Genomic DNA, 18,266 nt, shown 5'->3' with positions numbered 1-18,266 from the left:
ATAATTGACTTTATATTTTATTTTGGGCATAAGGATGCCATTCCTAATCACAATTTGAGATTCTATTACTTTGCGGTTGCTCTTTCCCAAAGAAGTCTTTATGTGAGATTCTGAATCAACTTTGTCTCATTACAGAAGGCAACATCTATCATAACCTAATTGTTGAAATGGTTCCATAGTATGTTGTTCTGGGAAACTGTCTTGAACTCATTTCAATTTGATTTGGCCACAATATATAAAGATTAAAATCCTGAATGATTATTGCATTATCTTTGTAAGTTTTATTTTACCTTGATTAATACCATGTCTAACTATATAGCGAGCATTAGTTAAAATATAACCATTCCAATCAGTGTTTCTTGTTCTTTCTTATTTCCACTCACACGAATTCCATTAGACCAAATACTTCCTAACTACTGTATTTATGTCACCCTATGTTATCATGGCCACAAACTCCTCTTTTCCATTTTCCTTTTGAAATATCGGTTACTGTAGACTATTTCCTACCTTGGTCAACAAGCAGTGGATCTCTGTGATGCTATTACATCAAACCCATTTATCCCAGTTTTGGACCATCTTTTAACATCTCTGTTTTACTATGAATGATTTGTGAATTCTGAAATTGTACCTTTAATTTTCCCACAGTGTAATTGAAATAATTTGAGGATACAATACTGTTAAACTCTTTATCTCTTTCTTTCACACTCTGCTTATTTTTATCCAAATTTGGCTAAATTTTGAACTTTTCATTATATTCCAGATTTAAATAATTAAGTGTAAATTTCATCATCATGGTGGGCTGTAACACATGCATTCAGAGAGTTAGTTTAGGTCTTTAGATTACAATGCCAATGATTTTGCTACAACACCCCCAACTTCCCTACTGTTCCTAACTGCCTTGACTTTCTCTTTAGATTTAGAATATATCTTCATTGGTGTCTTCCCCTCAATCTCTAGTTCAATTTTGTAGGCAATTGCCTGGCTTGGTTTATGTGGAGTCCATCTCAGTGAAAGTGCCTTGCTTTCATCCATACTGGTGCTGGTGTTCCAGTCAAAATCACTGTCTCCCTCTGAGCCACACACTCACCCTCTCAGCTGATCAACTTAATGCAAATTTGTACACTGTAGTAATTCAGAGATTATTATCTCAAGGGCTCTGCTTATTAATTTAGACCTGATCATGTCCTAGTGCCCACACTCACCGTGATTGCAGGCTCTTGATCCTACAGAGCATGTCCAAATGTCCTGCAGAATATTGCTCAATCACATCCTTTACATCATATGGACGGAGAGTTTCTTTGAACTTCCTCTTTGCAACATGAAACTTCACAATCCTGGAATATGCCAGAGAAGGTATAAGAGCTTTCAGCGGTAACATTGGGCTATTGACAATCAAATTGGAATTATTTTCCCTTCTGGTTGATAATTCTTTGGATTAGTTCACAAACAGGGGCCAGGATGCACAATCAGATCAGATTCACTACTTGACATTCTGAACCGATGCAGCAACACTTTAATTTGTGGTTGACTTAGCAGGGAGAACTGAACTAATTGTTTTCATTATATAGTATGGCAAAATAAATGACTTCGCACCATAGCACGGAACCATGTTACAGCACAAACAGGGAAAGCAATTTCGGAATCGGAATTTGTAAGACTGGAAATACAAGATGGAGAAAAGACTTAATTACAACGAGTTCAACTTCTACCGTCATTTGATACAATAATAAAGGAGTTTCTGACTAATTACAACAGTTAATCTCTATCAATGAATTTACAACAGACTATTATGAGCTACGAAAAATTTCACTGATTAAAAGCTTTGCAAACCAAAGGTCCAAGGTCACCTGTCACTCCCAAACCTTCACCACATCATGTCTCAACTTACGAACATACCACATCATAGGTTTTTTTAAATTAAGAAATTTGATTTGCATTGTAATGAATCAATACTGTGTTAGATGTTTCCACAGCCTCCCATAGAGATTCTGTTCCATAGGTTGACTACTCACTCACTAAAATATTGTTTCCCCAAGTTATTTTGAATTTCTCCTCCTTCAACCGTAAGCCTCTGGTTCTACCATTTTGATGAGGTGACACAGCTTGATCTGGTCCATTTATTCAGAACCTTTATGTTTCATTTTGTGTGTTTAATGGCTGCACATTTTAAAGTGAAAAGATCTTAGAGAGAGGTTATATGCGTATGTCAAGTTGTGAGCATGAAGTCTCCTTACAAATGTGTTTTTTCCAGCATTCCCCTTTCCATTATAAAAATATATAATTTGTTGTCACAAGTTACCCAATATATAAGGCCAATGAAGAAATACAGAATGTTCATTCCAGTCAGTCCAATTTTGGTGAGACTGTGCACATACATTTGATACATAATCTTTAAATCATGCTGATGGTTTGTTTTGGCTATTCATCAATTTATTGTTAAGGTGATGTTTCTTCTCTGCAGTGTGTCGATCACGTAGTGAGTGCCTGATTAGGGTAAGTTGCGTGTCTTTTAAATTTCTGCTATCTTGATGACTTCCACATTGAGTTGAGTTGCTAAGTTGTCTGTTTCTTCTTGTACTGTGACGCAGTACCACCAAATATCCTTAGATGTGAGCTTGCATAAGTGGTCATACTCTGATGATCAAATTAGATAAAAACCATGCAAGGTCGATCATGAATTCAACAAATCACTGCACCATTTTCACATCTGTTGGTTGCTATATTTCTGCTGCAGCTTTCACTTTTTCTGAATCCAGTCTTTTTGTGAAGTGAAAGTCTTTTTGTGGCTCATACATCACCTAAGTTTTTGTCATCAGAAATCTTTAATTGGATCTCCTTCTTGTTCTGCTTCAAGTTAATCTGGCAAGCTCCTCTAGTAGTTGCACTGGATTCTGATTGTTGCTCCCACCGGCTTCTTCCATTGTATCTCCTAGACTCATAGATCATCCACAACAACCTCAACTTCAAAAAGTTACTAACTAGCTCATCCAATCTGCATTAGTATTGCTCTGAAGCAGTGGAAATGACAACTAACAGTTGCAGTAAGTTGTAATTCCTGAATGATATCCAGAATGTAATTAGAAAACTGCTGTCTTCATCCAGCTTCACGAGCCAGTAATTATTCTTATCATTGAAGGTAGTAAGAACCTCTGTTTTGGCTAATTGTGGCAAAATTTCTTCAGTGGAAAACATGGTGGAGTGGCATATCTTTAAAGCTTAACTGAAATCCTTTGGAGGATGGAGGGCCAGATAGTGTTGAGGAAGTGGGGAGGTTGCAGCAAGACTTGGACAGGCTAGGATTATGAGCAAAGAAGTAGCAGATGGAATACAGTATGGAAAGTACAAGGAAAAACAGAGGTGTAGAATATTTTCTAAATAGGGAAAGGCTTCATAAATCTGAAGCACAAAGGGACTTAGGAGTTCTAGTTCAGGATTTTCATAAGGTTAACTTGCAGGTTCAGTTGGCACTTAGGAAGGCATATGTTGTGTTAGCATTCATTTTGAGAGGGCTAGTATACAAAAGCAGGAATGCATTGCTGAGACTGTATAAGGCTCTGGTCAGATTGCATTTGGAATATTGTGAGCAATCTTGGGTCCCAATCTAAGGAAGGATGTACTGGTCTTGGAGGGGATTCAGAGGAAGTTTATATGAATGATTCTGGAAACAAAGGGCTTGTCATATGAGGAGAGTTGAGGACTCAGTCTGTATTTGATGGAGTTTAGAAGGATATGGGGGGGGTGGAGGGGTGGGGGGGGGGGGGGGGGGGGAGGGATCTGATTGAAACTTACAGAATACTGAGAAGCCTAGATAAAGTGGTCATGGAGAAGATGTTTCCACTAGTAGAAGAGACTTGGACCCAAGGGCATAGTCTCAGAGTGAAATGACAACCCTTTAGAACTGAGAAGAGGAATTTCTTCAGCCATAGGGTGGTGAATCTGTGGAACTCATTGCCACAGAAGGCTGTGGAGGGTAAACCATTGAGTGTCTTTAAGACAGAGATACATGAGTTCTTGATTAGTAAAGGGATCCAAGGTTATGGGAAAAAGGCAGGAGCATGGAGTTTGGAAAAATATCAGCCATGATTGAATGACACAGCATATGTGATGAACCAATAGACCTAATTCTGTTCCTATATTATATGATCTTATGGACCTGTGCGTACTCAGCTTTCATAGATTTTTCAATGAGAATTTGCTGATAAGCTAGTCTGTAGGAGTTGTTACTTGCTTGTCCCTTCTTGACCAGGTCCTCTATCTTGTCTTTTTGGCTGAACTGAGGTCAGCTGGAACATTCCTTAAGGTAGATGCTGAGTTAGACACACACTCTCTTCCACTTTGGATGAAACTCACCAGGCAGCCATCCAAGAACTAAAAAGAAACATCTCTGTAATCCTTTAGAATCCTTTCAGCAGTCAAAGGCTAAATGGTCTGCAAAACAATTAAAATTTCTTCTGGCCTGCATAGGGTTACCAGAAGTTTGACCAGCTTCAGTTGAGATGAGTGGATTTTACTTACTGTTTACTATTTGGACTAGTAGGTCATCATTCTTTTCAATACGCTGTGCTCTCAGCTTCATTTAAAATCTTGGGATGAGTATCATTCCCTCATGTACCTCAACCTTACCTTTGAGAGCTTCACTTTTGTGTCATCACATGAACCAGCTTTTGATGTTGCACCATACACTGATGCTTAGCTCTCACCTCACAGTCTTGAGGCTCCGTTTCTGGAATTCTGGGGATCGTAGGGAGTGTTTTTATTGCCATGAAAGACACCCAGGAAAAGCATTCTTGGCTCATATTTCATGTGTCGAGAGTGTGGTGCTGGAAAAGCACAGCAGGCCAGGCAGCATTGGAGAAGCAGGAAAACTGACGCTTCAGGCAAAAGCCCTTCATCAAGAATCAGATTCCTGATGAAGGGTTTCTGCCTGAAGCATCAGTTTTCCTGCTCCTTGGATGCTGCCTGGCCTGCTGTGCTTTTCCAGCACCACACTCTCGACTTTGATCTCCAGCATCTGCAGTCCTCATTTTTGCCTCATGGTGTGTTTAATGGCTGCTCTTTAGGATCCCAGCAGATTCCTAAGCAAACTCCAGCACACTACTCATTCAAAAGTGCAAAGGACACTTCACCTGATAGCTCTGATCACTGTCTTGAGAACCGAGGTGAGTTCTTCCATGGAGAACTCACACTGAGCTCCTCGCTCATCAAAACCTTCATCTGTACCGAGAGCAGTGTCTGCAAGAATTGAACAAAAGATTGGTTTTGTGTGTCACTGCAAAGGCTTGAATTAGAGACACAAGTTTCTCAGATTGAAATGTTTGATTTCCCCCTTTTGCTAAATGAATAACCAAAGTCAGGCCTTTCACTGTGTTCCATTATTTTACAAAGTTCAGCAAAGAACATTCCCCAGAAAGAGGTCAGATACCCAGTCACAGGGTCAATCTCTCCAAGTCATGGGGTCATCTTTCATATCACCTTCAAACACCTGAACCTGGTGTGATGAGGTGGGTGTAGGATGGGAACATTCTGTGAAACAGCTGATGGCAATTGAATCTCAGACATTCCTTTCACCCTCCAAAGTGTGCTCTGCCCCACACCCACTTCCGATGAGGTTGCTGTCCTTCTCTGCACCACAACCTTCTTAACCCAGGGTCCTACCTCAATCATCCATCTACCCCTAACATCTTACCATCTCTCTGCCCACCCTAGCTCCCACCACTGTCCCCACATTGTTCACTGATCTAATGAGGGGTGTCAGTGATCTTGCCTAGGCCATAGTGAGCCTGCAGTGCTAATTGGAAGCCAAGTTGAGAAGGTCTGGAAAACCATGGATCATGGTCCTGAAATATCTCTCTCACCGTCCGAAACTCCCCGTGACTGACAGCTCTTATAACGGAGTGAAGGTCGGAATCGAGTCCGATCATTGAAGCTCCAACTCTTCTGCATCTTGGTGGGACTAGCCTCTGTAGTTTGGTCATTGCTGGATGACCGTCGGTCTGTCACTAGCGAGGCCTGTCTGCCCTTTACAGCTTGACCCCTGGGGCTGGTCATTCGGACACGCTCCTTAAAACTTAACTTGTGGCTAAACAGGGGAAAGAAAAGGACAATATTATCTCTATAGGCGAAATTTGCCAGATCAATTTAACTTGACATCATTCCCTGAGTCATGATCGCTCACTGCTGACAATTCAATACATCCTTTTTCAGCCCTTTTCAAAACTCAGGGATGTTTCTCACTGCAGAGAAAAAAGAAGGCAGTACAGTCAAGTTAAGTGAGGGAGTAGACAGTCAGTGTAAAGGACGACTAGAGGAACCCAGAACAAAGAAGAGACAGAGAGACGCAGTGTAAAGGAGGGACTGAAAGACCCAGAGTAAATGGTTAACAGAGCCAGACCAAAATTAGAGGACAGACAGACAGAGACCATGTGTAAAGGAGGACCAGAGAGAGCAACAGTAAAGAACGAATAGAGAGACAGACCAAGAGTAAAGGAAGGACAGAAACCCAGAGTAAAGCAGAGTCCCAGCGTAAATGATGAACAAAGAGAGACCAAAAGTAAAAGATGACCAGAGAGGGAGGTCTGGCAGTTGAGGCAGAAACCTCACAACCTTTAAAAAGTACTTGAATGAGCACTTGAAATGTCATAACAGTCAAGGCTATAGGCCAAGTGCTTGAAAGTGGGACTAGTTTAGATATTGCATAACTTGGCAGTACAGACTTGATGGACTGATGGGCCTCTTCTGCACTATATGATTCAATGAGACCCAGAGTAAAGGAAGGAATATAAAGATGCAGAGTTACAGAAGGAAGAGTAGGAAGATGCAATGTATGATATAGAGCAGAGTGCAATGAAACATGGGCGAAATGTAAACCATCACTAACAAAGTAACATTTCCAATTGCATCAGGAGGCACCATAGAAATAAACAAATTAATTCCACATTAAAGTTAAAGTTAATCAGTAGTTCAGCCAAACAAAGGTCTTCTTGCTGTTGATTCAAAAAAGGTTGACAACCAAGCAGTAACAAAGGGGGCTCAGACTGATGATTAGTACCGAAAAAATCAAAGGCAAATTAATGGAATGTTTTCAGATATTTAGATTATTAGAAGAAGGGAGTATTTTTTCACAAAGGTGAGTAAACCAGGGATGGTCCATTTAAAAGACAATTGAATAAAAAAAGACACAATGTTTGATGAGGATCTGATGAAAGCTTCCTGATGAGTGCGGCCTTTTTTGTGCTAAATTTTAATCTGTCCACTTATCTACCATCAAACATGAACAGTGAAAGGAAATCTGATGATAAAGTCTGGTGCATTTCATGCCAAATGCAATGTGTTATGAACATGCAGAATGCGCAAAGGTTAGAAATGGACAAGTGCACTAAATGCTCGCATTCTCTAAAGGGTGTGATCCACTGATAGGCTTGTGGAACATCCCTGCAGTTATTGAACATCTCTCACTGAGGTACCATTTTTACATAATTGCATTGATTTTGCAGTCAGCAGTAAATGATGGGTGAATGGTGCTAGCTATGCATCACACTTATTTGTAGATTTTCTATTGGGTTTTTCACCGGAAGTTGCTGTGATTTGAAACTCATTTTGACACCATCCCTTCTACAGAATCCGAGGATCTCTATGAACAACAGTATCACCTTAATCAATCTGATGGAAGAGTCACTACTGAACAGTGCAGAGTGTGAACTAGCAAGTGTGCATTAGATTTGTTAATTTAATACCAAATCATGTACATAATACAATTAAAGAAATGAGCTTGAAAGAAGAGACAAAGAAAGAATTTGAAAAAGTAAAACTTTCAGCAATAATTAAAATTTGAAGGCTTGAGACCCCACACTTGTAAATGTCAGTTTTCAATACCAAATTTTACACCGAATTGGACAAGGTTTAATCTTTTCTGGAGAGCTTATGGGTAAAAAAAGAGAGGTAAACTCACCATAGTCTTACCAGGCCTTAGGGCTGCTCTTTCATTAGAGAGACATGACTGGTGATGGTATTACCTAAGGGTCGCTACACCTCAGGGGAGGGGAGAGTTTGAGAAGGAGAGTCCTTCATAGTAAACTCAGCTGGTGCGGAGATTGAACCCACAATATGGCTTCATTCTGCAATACGAATCAGCTGTCTAGATGAAGGGCTTATGCCTGAATTGTCGACTCTCCTGCTCCTCGGATGCTGCCAATTCAGCCATCCCCCAACTGAGCTAACCAACCCCATCATACATAGAGCAACTTGGCAGCATTGTGTGTATTTTAATATTGAGAGTGAGGGACTAGCCTGCTAAAGTTCACAGATGAGCAGGGCAACTCAGACAGTAAGATCCTCATTTCTGCATTCAACTGCAAGTGTGCGGTTATAGAGTCATAGAGATGTACAGCATGGAAACAGACCCTTCGGTCCAACCCGTACATGCCGACCAGATATCCCAACCCAATCTAGTCCCACCTGCCAGCACCCGCCCCATATCCCCCCAAACCCTTCTTATTCATATACCCACCCAAATGCCTCTTAAATGTTGCAATTGTATGACCCTGCTTCTTTTGCTGGAAGGTTTTGAAAACAAAGAACTGATGAGGAGTCATCTAGATTTGAAACATTAGCTTGCTCTCTCTCCATGGATGCTGCCTGACCTGCAGTGATTTCCAGTATATTTTGTTTTAAGTGGAGGTCCTAGCATCTACATTAATTTACTCCCGCTGGAAGTTTCTGTTATATGTATGCTTTAATGAAGAGCATTGGTCTGATTTTGTGTTAGAAGTAGCCATCAGTTTCACAGCACAGCCCATTTCAAATCAGTTTAATGTTACAACAATCTTACTGAGAGCACCATTCAATAACTGGGGAGGGGGGAGTTGGATCTTTCCCAACTCTGCATCGAAGAGATAGCAAATGCCAAAGGCCATGCCCAGAAATAAAGCGATTAGAGATCTAACGAGAGAACTTCAATATTCGCAAGCATCGAGCAAGGCAATGGGAGTAAAAGAAATGGGGGTGGGGAGGAGAAATAGCAAGCAGAACTAATACCAGAGACAGAAGATTCAGGAAGCTCTATATGAAAGCCTTAAAAAGGAAAAGACGAAATAACTAATCATGCATTTGCTGTTAGTGACATTCCCAAAGACCATGTGAGCAGATGCTGGATACCTATGTTTCCTGGAGGTGTATATCCTGGAGAGCTTCTGTTTATTATTAAAAAGCTTACTAGGAAGTGAGGGGAAATAGAGCAGCATTTTAAACACTGATCAATGCAAATCTGCAGAAATTAGTAATGCCAATAGCTTGAGTAATCAAATCTGACAGTCACCTCCTCCTATTAAGTAATGGTTCATATACAGTGCAAACTTGGTGTGGAAGATTCTCTTATCAATACTGGTAAGGGAGATTGTACTACAGATAGTTGATTTTTTTCTATGTCACCTCTGGCAATTACTTTCCAGTTAACATTTCACTGGAGGCGTAGTGAGGGGCTTTTGAAGTGACGGGATATTATGCATTGTTAAGGTCTTTTGTCCACAATGGGACTCAACAAATAACCATGAAATGTTACATTGCACAATGTGCATTGTTAGTCAGGTGTTCAATTGAGGCTCACTGATTGGAAATGAATAGGGCCAGAGATGCCACTGGGCTAGCCTCACTGGACTGAAACGACACTGGGTGTTATTACACCTTGTGAAGACCATCTTGGTGAGTTGTGCCTGTAATTCACTACACGAGGCACTATTGCTCCTTCCAGGGATTTAGGCTTTGACCATTGGGTATGTTAGATTAAGTTTTGCTCTTGGTGTAGAATCTCAGCAACACAGATTCCAGCCACATGCCTGCAGTGAATTAGTTACAGGGCATATCTGTCGGTTAAATGTAGATTAAACTTTGATTTTAGTTCAAGAAAGCTCATAGTTTTAGAAAGAAAGGAAGGATGGTAAACTGATGCAGAGTTGCCCAGTTTCTTTTTACATTCTAAATTTGAAAAGTGTCCTCCCAGTCATTTGGCAATCGTTTAAATCTGAAACTTCCTGTGCTGGTTTGCAATAAGGAGCTGAGAATCTGACTATTAACTTTGCATAGCCTTTGCATAATTTGTACTATTTGGGAAGAAAGGGTAGTGAACAAACCTGCTGAAAGTTTCTCCTTGGTCTCTTCTTCAGTGTTAGTTGGTGAAAGGAAACAGAGTCAGACAGAAAGTATCGGTCATCAAAATAAATAATCAATAATTAAATAATTGAACACGCTGAAAGTCTTATTCTAAAGTGCACAGTCATCTCCTAATTCACACAGACACAGTGCAGTACTAAGCATCAAGCTGGGAAGGATGATCTAAGTTACATGGATATTAAAAAAGGATAAAGCAGTGAGTCAGGAATAAACACAGCAACTGAGCACTATCCACAGCAGGCAGGACAGAGCTGTATACTAGGATATTGCTGGCTGAGGCAAGATTAAAATATGTTGGGGACATATTGTGATCCTGTCCTCTTGGGGAGTTGGGGGATACTATCCTGGGAGATAGTATCCCCATTCTGCATTGATCCTGCTTCCCACCTCTCACTTCTACCTTGTCTTTCCTTCCTTCTCCCCCTCCCTCTCTGCATGTGTGTATGTGCCTGCCCCATCTCCTCCCTAAGGGTGTCACTCCCTCCTGTTGCTCCTACTGAAAGAATTGGGTCGATATCTTAAACTCAGGTAGAGAGAGGACAATTGAAGAGAAACAGCAAGCTTCACATCCAAAGCTGACAGGATCCAATCACATTCTGTGTCTCACCTAATCTGCTGAGATTGGCACAGCTGTGTTGGTATTTCAACTGTTTATGCTTCAAAAGGCACATATATCAGGAGATCTCTCAGAGCACCAGATCATCGACTGGGTTCACAGAGAAGCTCATTGTCCCATTAAATATTCACAAGCGACGTACAGCTCGGGATATAGCTCCCTCAATACTGTCCAGTTAAACATTCCCTGGATAGATGCAGCATTTGCTTAGTTATAGAGACAAGCTCTCTGAAACACTCCCAGAGCAAGTACTTTACAGGAGATGACCCCCTCTGCATTGTCTTATCGAATACTTCCAGAGTAGGCATAGTAGGGTCAGTTACAGAGTAAAGCCTCTGCTATGTTATCCATTCAAATATTCCCAGAACAGGTACAGCACAAGTGTGATACAGAGTAAACATCCCTCTACACTGTCCTATCAAATATTCTAAGGACAGGTACAAGATGTATGAGATACAATGTAAAGTGCATTCTACACCGTTCTGTGGAACACTCCTAGTGCAGGTTAAGTGTAGGTTAGATACAGAGTGTAACTCCCTCTGTCTATTTTTTTTAAATTTGTATAAAAGGGTGGCATGGTGGCTCAGTGGTTAGCACTGCTGCCTCTCAGTGCCATGGATCTGAGTTCGATTCCAGTTGGATGACTATTTGTGTGGAGTTTGCACATTCTCCCCATGTCTGTGTGGGTTCCTCTGGGTGCCCTCACTGTCCAATGATATGCAGGTTAGGTGAATTGGCCATGCTAAATTGCCCATTGTGTTCAGGGATGTGTAGGTTAGGTGCATTAGTCAGTGGTAAAGATAGATAATAGGGTAGGGGAATGGGTCTGGGTGGGTTACTCTTTGGAAGGTCAGTGTGGACTTGTTGGGCCAAATGGCCAGTTTTCACACTGTCAGGATTCTATGATTCTATTGTCCACTCAAATATTCTCCATTCTACAATTACCATCAAGCCAGGCGATCAGTGAATCATACAGAACAGAACAAGATCCTCATCCATTGAGTCTATACTGCTAAAGCTGCTCTAAATCTATACTAATCCCAATTTTCAGCAATTGGCCTATAGCCTTGAATATTCTGACATTTCAAGTGCTCACCCAAGTGCTTTTTGAAGTTTAAGCGTTTCCTACTTCAACTACCCTCTCAGAATTACATTCTAGACAACTACCACAGTTGTTACTCAAATCCCCTCTGAACCTTCCTCCTTTCACTTAAAAATTATGCCCTCTTGCTACTCATATTTCAAATATTGGGAACAGCTGCTTTCTATTCACCTTGTACCTGCCCCTCATGATCTTATATATCTCTACCAGGCCCTCCCCTCAGCCTTCTCTGCTCCAAAGAAGACAACCTGAGTTTATCCAGCCTCTCTTCAGTGCTAAAGTGCTCTGGTTCAATGAAGAGTGCAGGAAGGCATGCCATGAACAGTACCAGGTTGAGCTAAAAATGAGGTGTCAACCTCATGAAGCTACAACAAAGAGCTACTTGCATGCCAAATAGCAGCATGTGACATACAAAGCTTGTGATGGCATAACCAATAGTTCAAATCTAAACTCTGCAGGCTTGCCACATCCAGAGGTGATTAGTGATGATTAATTAGACAAATAACCAGAAAGAGAGGAATTCACAAATAGACCTGTCCCACCTGTCAATCTTCCTTCCCACCTATCCACTCCACCCTCCTCTCCGACCTATCACCTTCACCCCCATGTCCATCCACCTCCTGCACTCTCAGCTACGTTCTCTGTAGCCCCATCCCCCTCCCATTTATCTCTCCACTCCCAAGGCTCCCAGCATCATTCCTAATGAAGGGCTTTTGCCCGAAATGTTGATTTTCCTGCCCTTCGGATGCTGCTTGACCAGCTGTGCTTTTCCAGCACCACTCTAATCTTGACACCCAACACATCTGAAGAGATGATAAGGCTGAAGAACTTGCAACGGTCTTCACCTTATATGATATTAAGAAATGATAGAGGGCACTGCATACTGTAAAGGTTATGGGCCCTCATAATATTCTAGAAACTGTATTAAAGGCATATGCTTCTTGACCAGACCTGAGTTAGACTGACCATAAAAACACTGTGGCTGCAACAGCAGATCAGAGGCTACGAATTCTGAGATGAGTAATCCATCTCCTGTTTTCACTCCACCATATACAAGATATAAATCAGGAGAGTGTTATCATACCTTCCACTTGCCTCAAAGACTGCAGTTTCAACAACACTCAAGAAGCTCAACATTATCCAGGACAAAGCAGTCTGTTTGATCAATACCCCTTTAACCACCTTCAACATTCACTCTCTCCACCACAAGTGGACAGCGGCAGCAGCGTATCATCTACAAAGTGCATTGCAGCACTCACTGAGGCTTCTTTGACAGCGCATTCCAAACCTGCAACTTCTCACTTAGGAGGGTAAAGGCAGCAGATACATGGGAACGCCAGGACATGCAAATTCTCCTCAAAGACACTCACCATCCTGACTTGGAACTACAACATCATTCCTTTATCATCACTTCAATCAAATTCCTGGAACTTCCTTCCCAACAGCGTTGTGAATGCACTTACATGGCATAAACTGCTGCAGTTCAAGAAGACAGATCATAACCACATTTTCAATGGTCACAAATGGTAGCTTAGTCAGCGATGACCACATTCATGAACAAATTTCTTTTAAAAACTGCCAGGGCAGGTATAGTGCAGGTTAGATACATGGTAAAGGATGCTTTACAGAATCCTTAGATATACTCCCAAGGCAGTTACAGCACAGGTTCGATATTCAGTTAAGGTCCCTTTACAATATCCTGTCAAACTGTTCCAAGGTAGGTGCAATGCCTTAGATCCCATACAGTCTCTGTGTACCACAATCTATATTTACTGGACCTTGCATTATGGCCCATCTAAGTTACCAAATTAAAGTAACTAATTCATATGAAGCTGTGAAATGCAGATAAGTGCAAAACAACTTCAATTTTTGAGAATAAGATTTTGTGTACACTTTAACATTTTAAAAAAACTAAAACAGCCTTTGTTCAAGAAGTTTATGAAGGTCTGAAAATGTGCTTTTCCACACTTTGTTTTCAGTGCTGTCAGTCTCTTATCTCTTAAAAGTAACTGGATCCTCTCACTGAATGATGTGACAGCTGTGATTCTCTCGAGAACAGAGAAGGAAACAGCTTCAAAATGTGGGATGCAACTAAAAGCCATAACACAAGATGTCAAAGTGACAACATCAGCCGCCAGTTTTGTATCTATTTTGCAGGGCTGCAGATATGCAAGGTGTTCAAGTATGGCTTCCAGGTTGCTATGGAAACCGAGACCCCATCAGCAGCATAACTATGTCACACATACTACGTGCAGATTTTATTATATTTAAAGATATCAAGCAAGGAGAGGGAAAGGGGGAAAAGAAATGAAACAAAAATGGAAAAAGCAGGTTAGTAAAAAGGATCCAGGTGAATGGTGCGTTCATGATCAAAGCACTTGATACATGCCTGAGTGGAGACAGGACACTCTCATAAAATCGCCAGGTGGCCACCAGGTATGTGCGGCTACCATCAGTGGAGTACAACCGCCAAGCAGCCTAAAGTCAAAAGGGAGGTGGTGGAGAGGGAAGGTAAAAGGTACAAATACCCATGTAAAATCAGCAAGTAAAACAGGGTGAAAGAAACACAGTAAATACATCGAATGACATTTTCTTTCCTTTCAGCCAAGTTTTGACGTAATAAATCTGTTATGGGGTGGGAAAGTGGCAGGCATTCAATCCAGTCTGCTACTCACAGGCTCCAATTCTACAGATCCACATGAAATGTTAAAATCGGCGAATCAGATCGCTTTGTTAAACCTCAAACAATTAAATGATAAAGAAAGGCGAGCATATTGGCTGATTTCAGAACAGTATCTCAAATATTGACCTGATGTTATGAATATGTTTGACACAGATGCATATAGAACAGGATCTCTATCACAACACTGGATGACACTGAGCCATTCACTAACTGCTATTGTTCTGTTTTTGCAATGATTGAACATCTCTCCCACAATAAACAACTAATTCAAATTTGGTACATGTTTAAAAGAGAGATCGGGGCTGGATACAAAAGGAACAAAACAAAATAAAAAAAAGAGAGATTGTGTGGAATTTTATGTTCCACACTCCCATCTGGCAATGGTGTTGAGTCTATTGCCTACACCCCCCCCTTTGGAGTTTTGCCAGCATTGGTGGGGGGAGATGTTGAATGACCCCTCAACCGTTGAGCCAATTGAAGCTCTAATTTGGCCAATTAATAGCTGTTTAAGGCACTCAATCTCTCCCTGCTTCAGAACAGGGCTGGGAGTAGGTTGGTGAAGAGCTGGTGGGATTAGGCTTTTATAGGGGCTTCCGTGGGTAAACCTCCTGGTCAGGCACCCTATGCTCAATGGACATACCTGTCCATCTGCGGAACCCTCCCCCCCAACAACAGGGAGTTCCTCCCTGACATCCTGATGGTGATCCCACCAGAGGTATGACTGGCTTCAGTAGATCAAACTCCTTTTTAACCTGGTCCCTGCTGGAAATGGACAGTTGTTGTCAGCTGAGTGGATGTCAGCTTGGATTTCCTTGCAGATGGAAGTGGAGGTCCTGCCCTGAGCCAATTAACAGCCTGATAACCATAAAATCTTTCAGGACATACCTGGCGAGCGGTCAGAGGCTTGGACCTGGCTTTTAAGTGGAGGGGAAGAGAGAGAAGGGGCACAGGAGTGGGTGTCCCTGCCTCCATGTAAACATTCAGCCTATTTGGTAGCTGATGTTATTCAAACTGTGGGTTGGTAAATCAAAGGAAAGTTGTTGGCTAACTTGTATTTGTATTGGCCTCAGTTGGTTTTGTGTTGATGGTGGAACATTGGAATAGGAGGAGGGAATTCAGCTCCTGAAGCCTGTTTTGTAACTCAGCTCCTGAATGTCTGAGATGTAACTTATTAGACTCTGCCTGTGGTTGTAGATTTCCCCACCAGAGGGAATTGTTACCTTCCCTCTAATTTCCCAAAACATATTTAACATCTCAATCTGTTAATTTTCCAAACTCAGGTGAAACTAATCCTAATCTATCCAACCATTCCTCATAATGTAACTCCTGGCCTTCTCTCCTCGATTGAGTGATGATCATTTCTGACATCACCTGTCCTTTCCTAATCCCAATCCAGCTTCATTACATAAAAATAAAAGCTAAAATAAAACTTGGCAATAAATCTCAGCTGTTTTTTGGGCTTCATGTTGGCAGCTTCCGTTCTCATTCACCAATCAGCAGTATCTATTCGTGAAGGAATAATTTATAAAGGTTAACATATGAGGAATGAGCTGCTGTGTCTTGTCTGTTGAGGGAGTCCCTGTGGAACACCGCTATTAATTGCTCACAGCAGATCAGACAATACCTGTACCAAGGACGTTGATTAATTAAGATAATTTTATTCATTTTCAGAATAATTTTGCTGAAGCCCTGTCTTTATTCTTTCACAAGCTGAATAATGTTTTATTATAATTCACAGTTCTAACTGAATATCAGGGTGACAAGTAGAGGTAAGTACTGGTAAGTTCAGAAAGACACCTTTCTCCCTCCCTCTCTCTCTATTAGCGAGACATCTGGTTATGTAACTTCTGGAACACCACTTCAAACAGCATTCTGTAAGGTAAGAAGGGACATGTCCTTAAACTGAACTTTGCGAAATCTTGATGCTAGTGTAATGAGCCTGTGACGTGGAGATACTGGTGTTGGACTGGAATAGACAAAGTCAAAAGTCACATGACACCAGGTTATAGTCCAACAGGTTTATTCACATCCTTCATCACCTGATGTTGTGACCTATGAGAGAGTAATGAACCATCCTTGCAAAATAATGTGTCGTCTTGTAAACTCCATAAAAGTCAGAAGACATTAAAAAGTGAAATTAGGCTAGTTAATATCCCAAAAGATTTTTTTTCTTGAGGAATTTAATCCCTATGAGTTCAAACGTGAAATTAATAAGTGTCTTTAAACAGAAGATGTTCAAAAGCAAAATTATAGACAATTCACATTCTAATAAATTCTTTGTCATTAAATAGTTCACAATAAATGCAGATGATAAAGTTTCTCGTACTCAGAACAATTGGTGCAATGTCTTACTCAACTGCAACTCTCCAGCTCTTTCAGTCATCTTGTATTCCAAGCTAAAACTGAAAGAACTGCAGATGCTGGAATCCAAAACAGAAATTTGCTGAAATATCTCAGCGTATCTCGCAACATCTGTGGAGAGAAATCAGAGTTAATGTTTTGGGCCCGGTGACCCTTCACTCGCCCTGAAGCATTATCTCTGATTTCTCTCCACAGATTCTGCCAGACCTGCTGAGATTTCCCAGCAATGTTTGCATTTATTTCTATACTCCAAGGTACTGTGCGAGTCTGGGTACTTCAACCATTTTCAAAGTCTCATCAATCAAAATCATTATTTCAACAAATGGTTACATTACTGTCTCCAATCTGTTTTCGGTTTTGTTGATTGACCTGCAGAAAAGGGATCGATGGTAAAAACACAGCACTGAGATCCTTTAACTCCAGGGCAGCAACTAAACTATCAACACCTCAGGTAGGTCACTTTAAAAACATACAAATGCTAGATGATCTACAGTTGATCATCTAGGTGCGTGTTGATGTCTTAAATAGTAAAAAATTGAGTTAACGGATTGACATAGTTTTTACAAACTTTCTGTTCACTGTGGTAATAATACTTTTAGTTTCTATCTACTTGTTGCTTAAATGTTTCCACACAAATTAATTTGACAAGTGACTGACCTGCTCCCCAGTTTTAAACATTGTTGCTGTAGGAGAATGTCGTGATTGGGACCAGGGCCAGGTGGACCGCATTGAATATGAGATCTTTGACTGGGGTTATTAACTTGTTAATCAGGGAACCCTGGCTGACAGATGTAAACAGGCGATTCAGAGTCTCTTCATTCTAGCAACTGGCTCTGAGCTGGCTGGTCAGAGTCCATGTACAAATCACGTGTAAATAAAGGCTGGCTTAGTGATGGGATACTGGCTTCTGGGCTGCTATTTCAGGGATTATGGCTAGCTCAAGAACCCTTTGGTCCAACCCGTCCATGCCGACCAGATATTCCAACCCATTCCAGTCCCACCTGCCAGCACCAGGCCCATATCCCTCCAAACCGTTCCTATTCATATACCCATTCAAATGCTTCTTGAATGTTGCAATTGTACCAACCTCCACCAGTTTCTCTGGCAGCTAATTCCATACACGTACCACCCTCTATGTGAAAGATTTGCCCCGTAGGTCTCTTTTATATCTTTCCCCTGTCACCCTAACCCTATGCCCTCTAGTTCTGGACTCCCTGACCAGGGAAAAGACTTTGCCTATTTACCCTATCCATGCCCCTCATGATTTTGTAAACCTCTATAAGGTCACCCCTCAGCCTCCGACCCTCCAGGGAAAACAGCCCCAGCCTATTCAGCCTCTC

The 18,266-nt window shown here is 41.3% G+C and overlaps 1 protein-coding gene across 1 annotated transcript in view; it reads right to left on the bottom strand.

The window, feature by feature from the left end:
* LOC122542620 (potassium voltage-gated channel subfamily KQT member 5-like) overlaps positions 1-18,266 on the bottom strand; it is a 243,620-nt gene that overhangs the window by 12,141 nt on the left and 213,213 nt on the right. The window contains exons 8-11 of the mRNA XM_043680603.2: positions 14,272-14,360; positions 5,856-6,079; positions 5,127-5,232; positions 1,203-1,334 (exon numbers count right to left, since the gene is read on the bottom strand). Of these exons, the coding sequence (XP_043536538.2) occupies positions 1,203-1,334; positions 5,127-5,232; positions 5,856-6,079; positions 14,272-14,360 (551 nt within the window). The remainder of the gene's footprint in view (positions 1-1,202; positions 1,335-5,126; positions 5,233-5,855; positions 6,080-14,271; positions 14,361-18,266) is intronic.

This window comes from Chiloscyllium plagiosum, unplaced genomic scaffold, assembly GCF_037043375.1.
Source record: "Chiloscyllium plagiosum isolate Xiang-an unplaced genomic scaffold, Cpla_swu_hap1 HiC_scaffold_3, whole genome shotgun sequence".
NCBI classification, from domain to species: domain Eukaryota; kingdom Metazoa; phylum Chordata; class Chondrichthyes; order Orectolobiformes; family Hemiscylliidae; genus Chiloscyllium; species Chiloscyllium plagiosum.
This window is presented reverse-complemented; position numbering and strand designations above follow the sequence as displayed.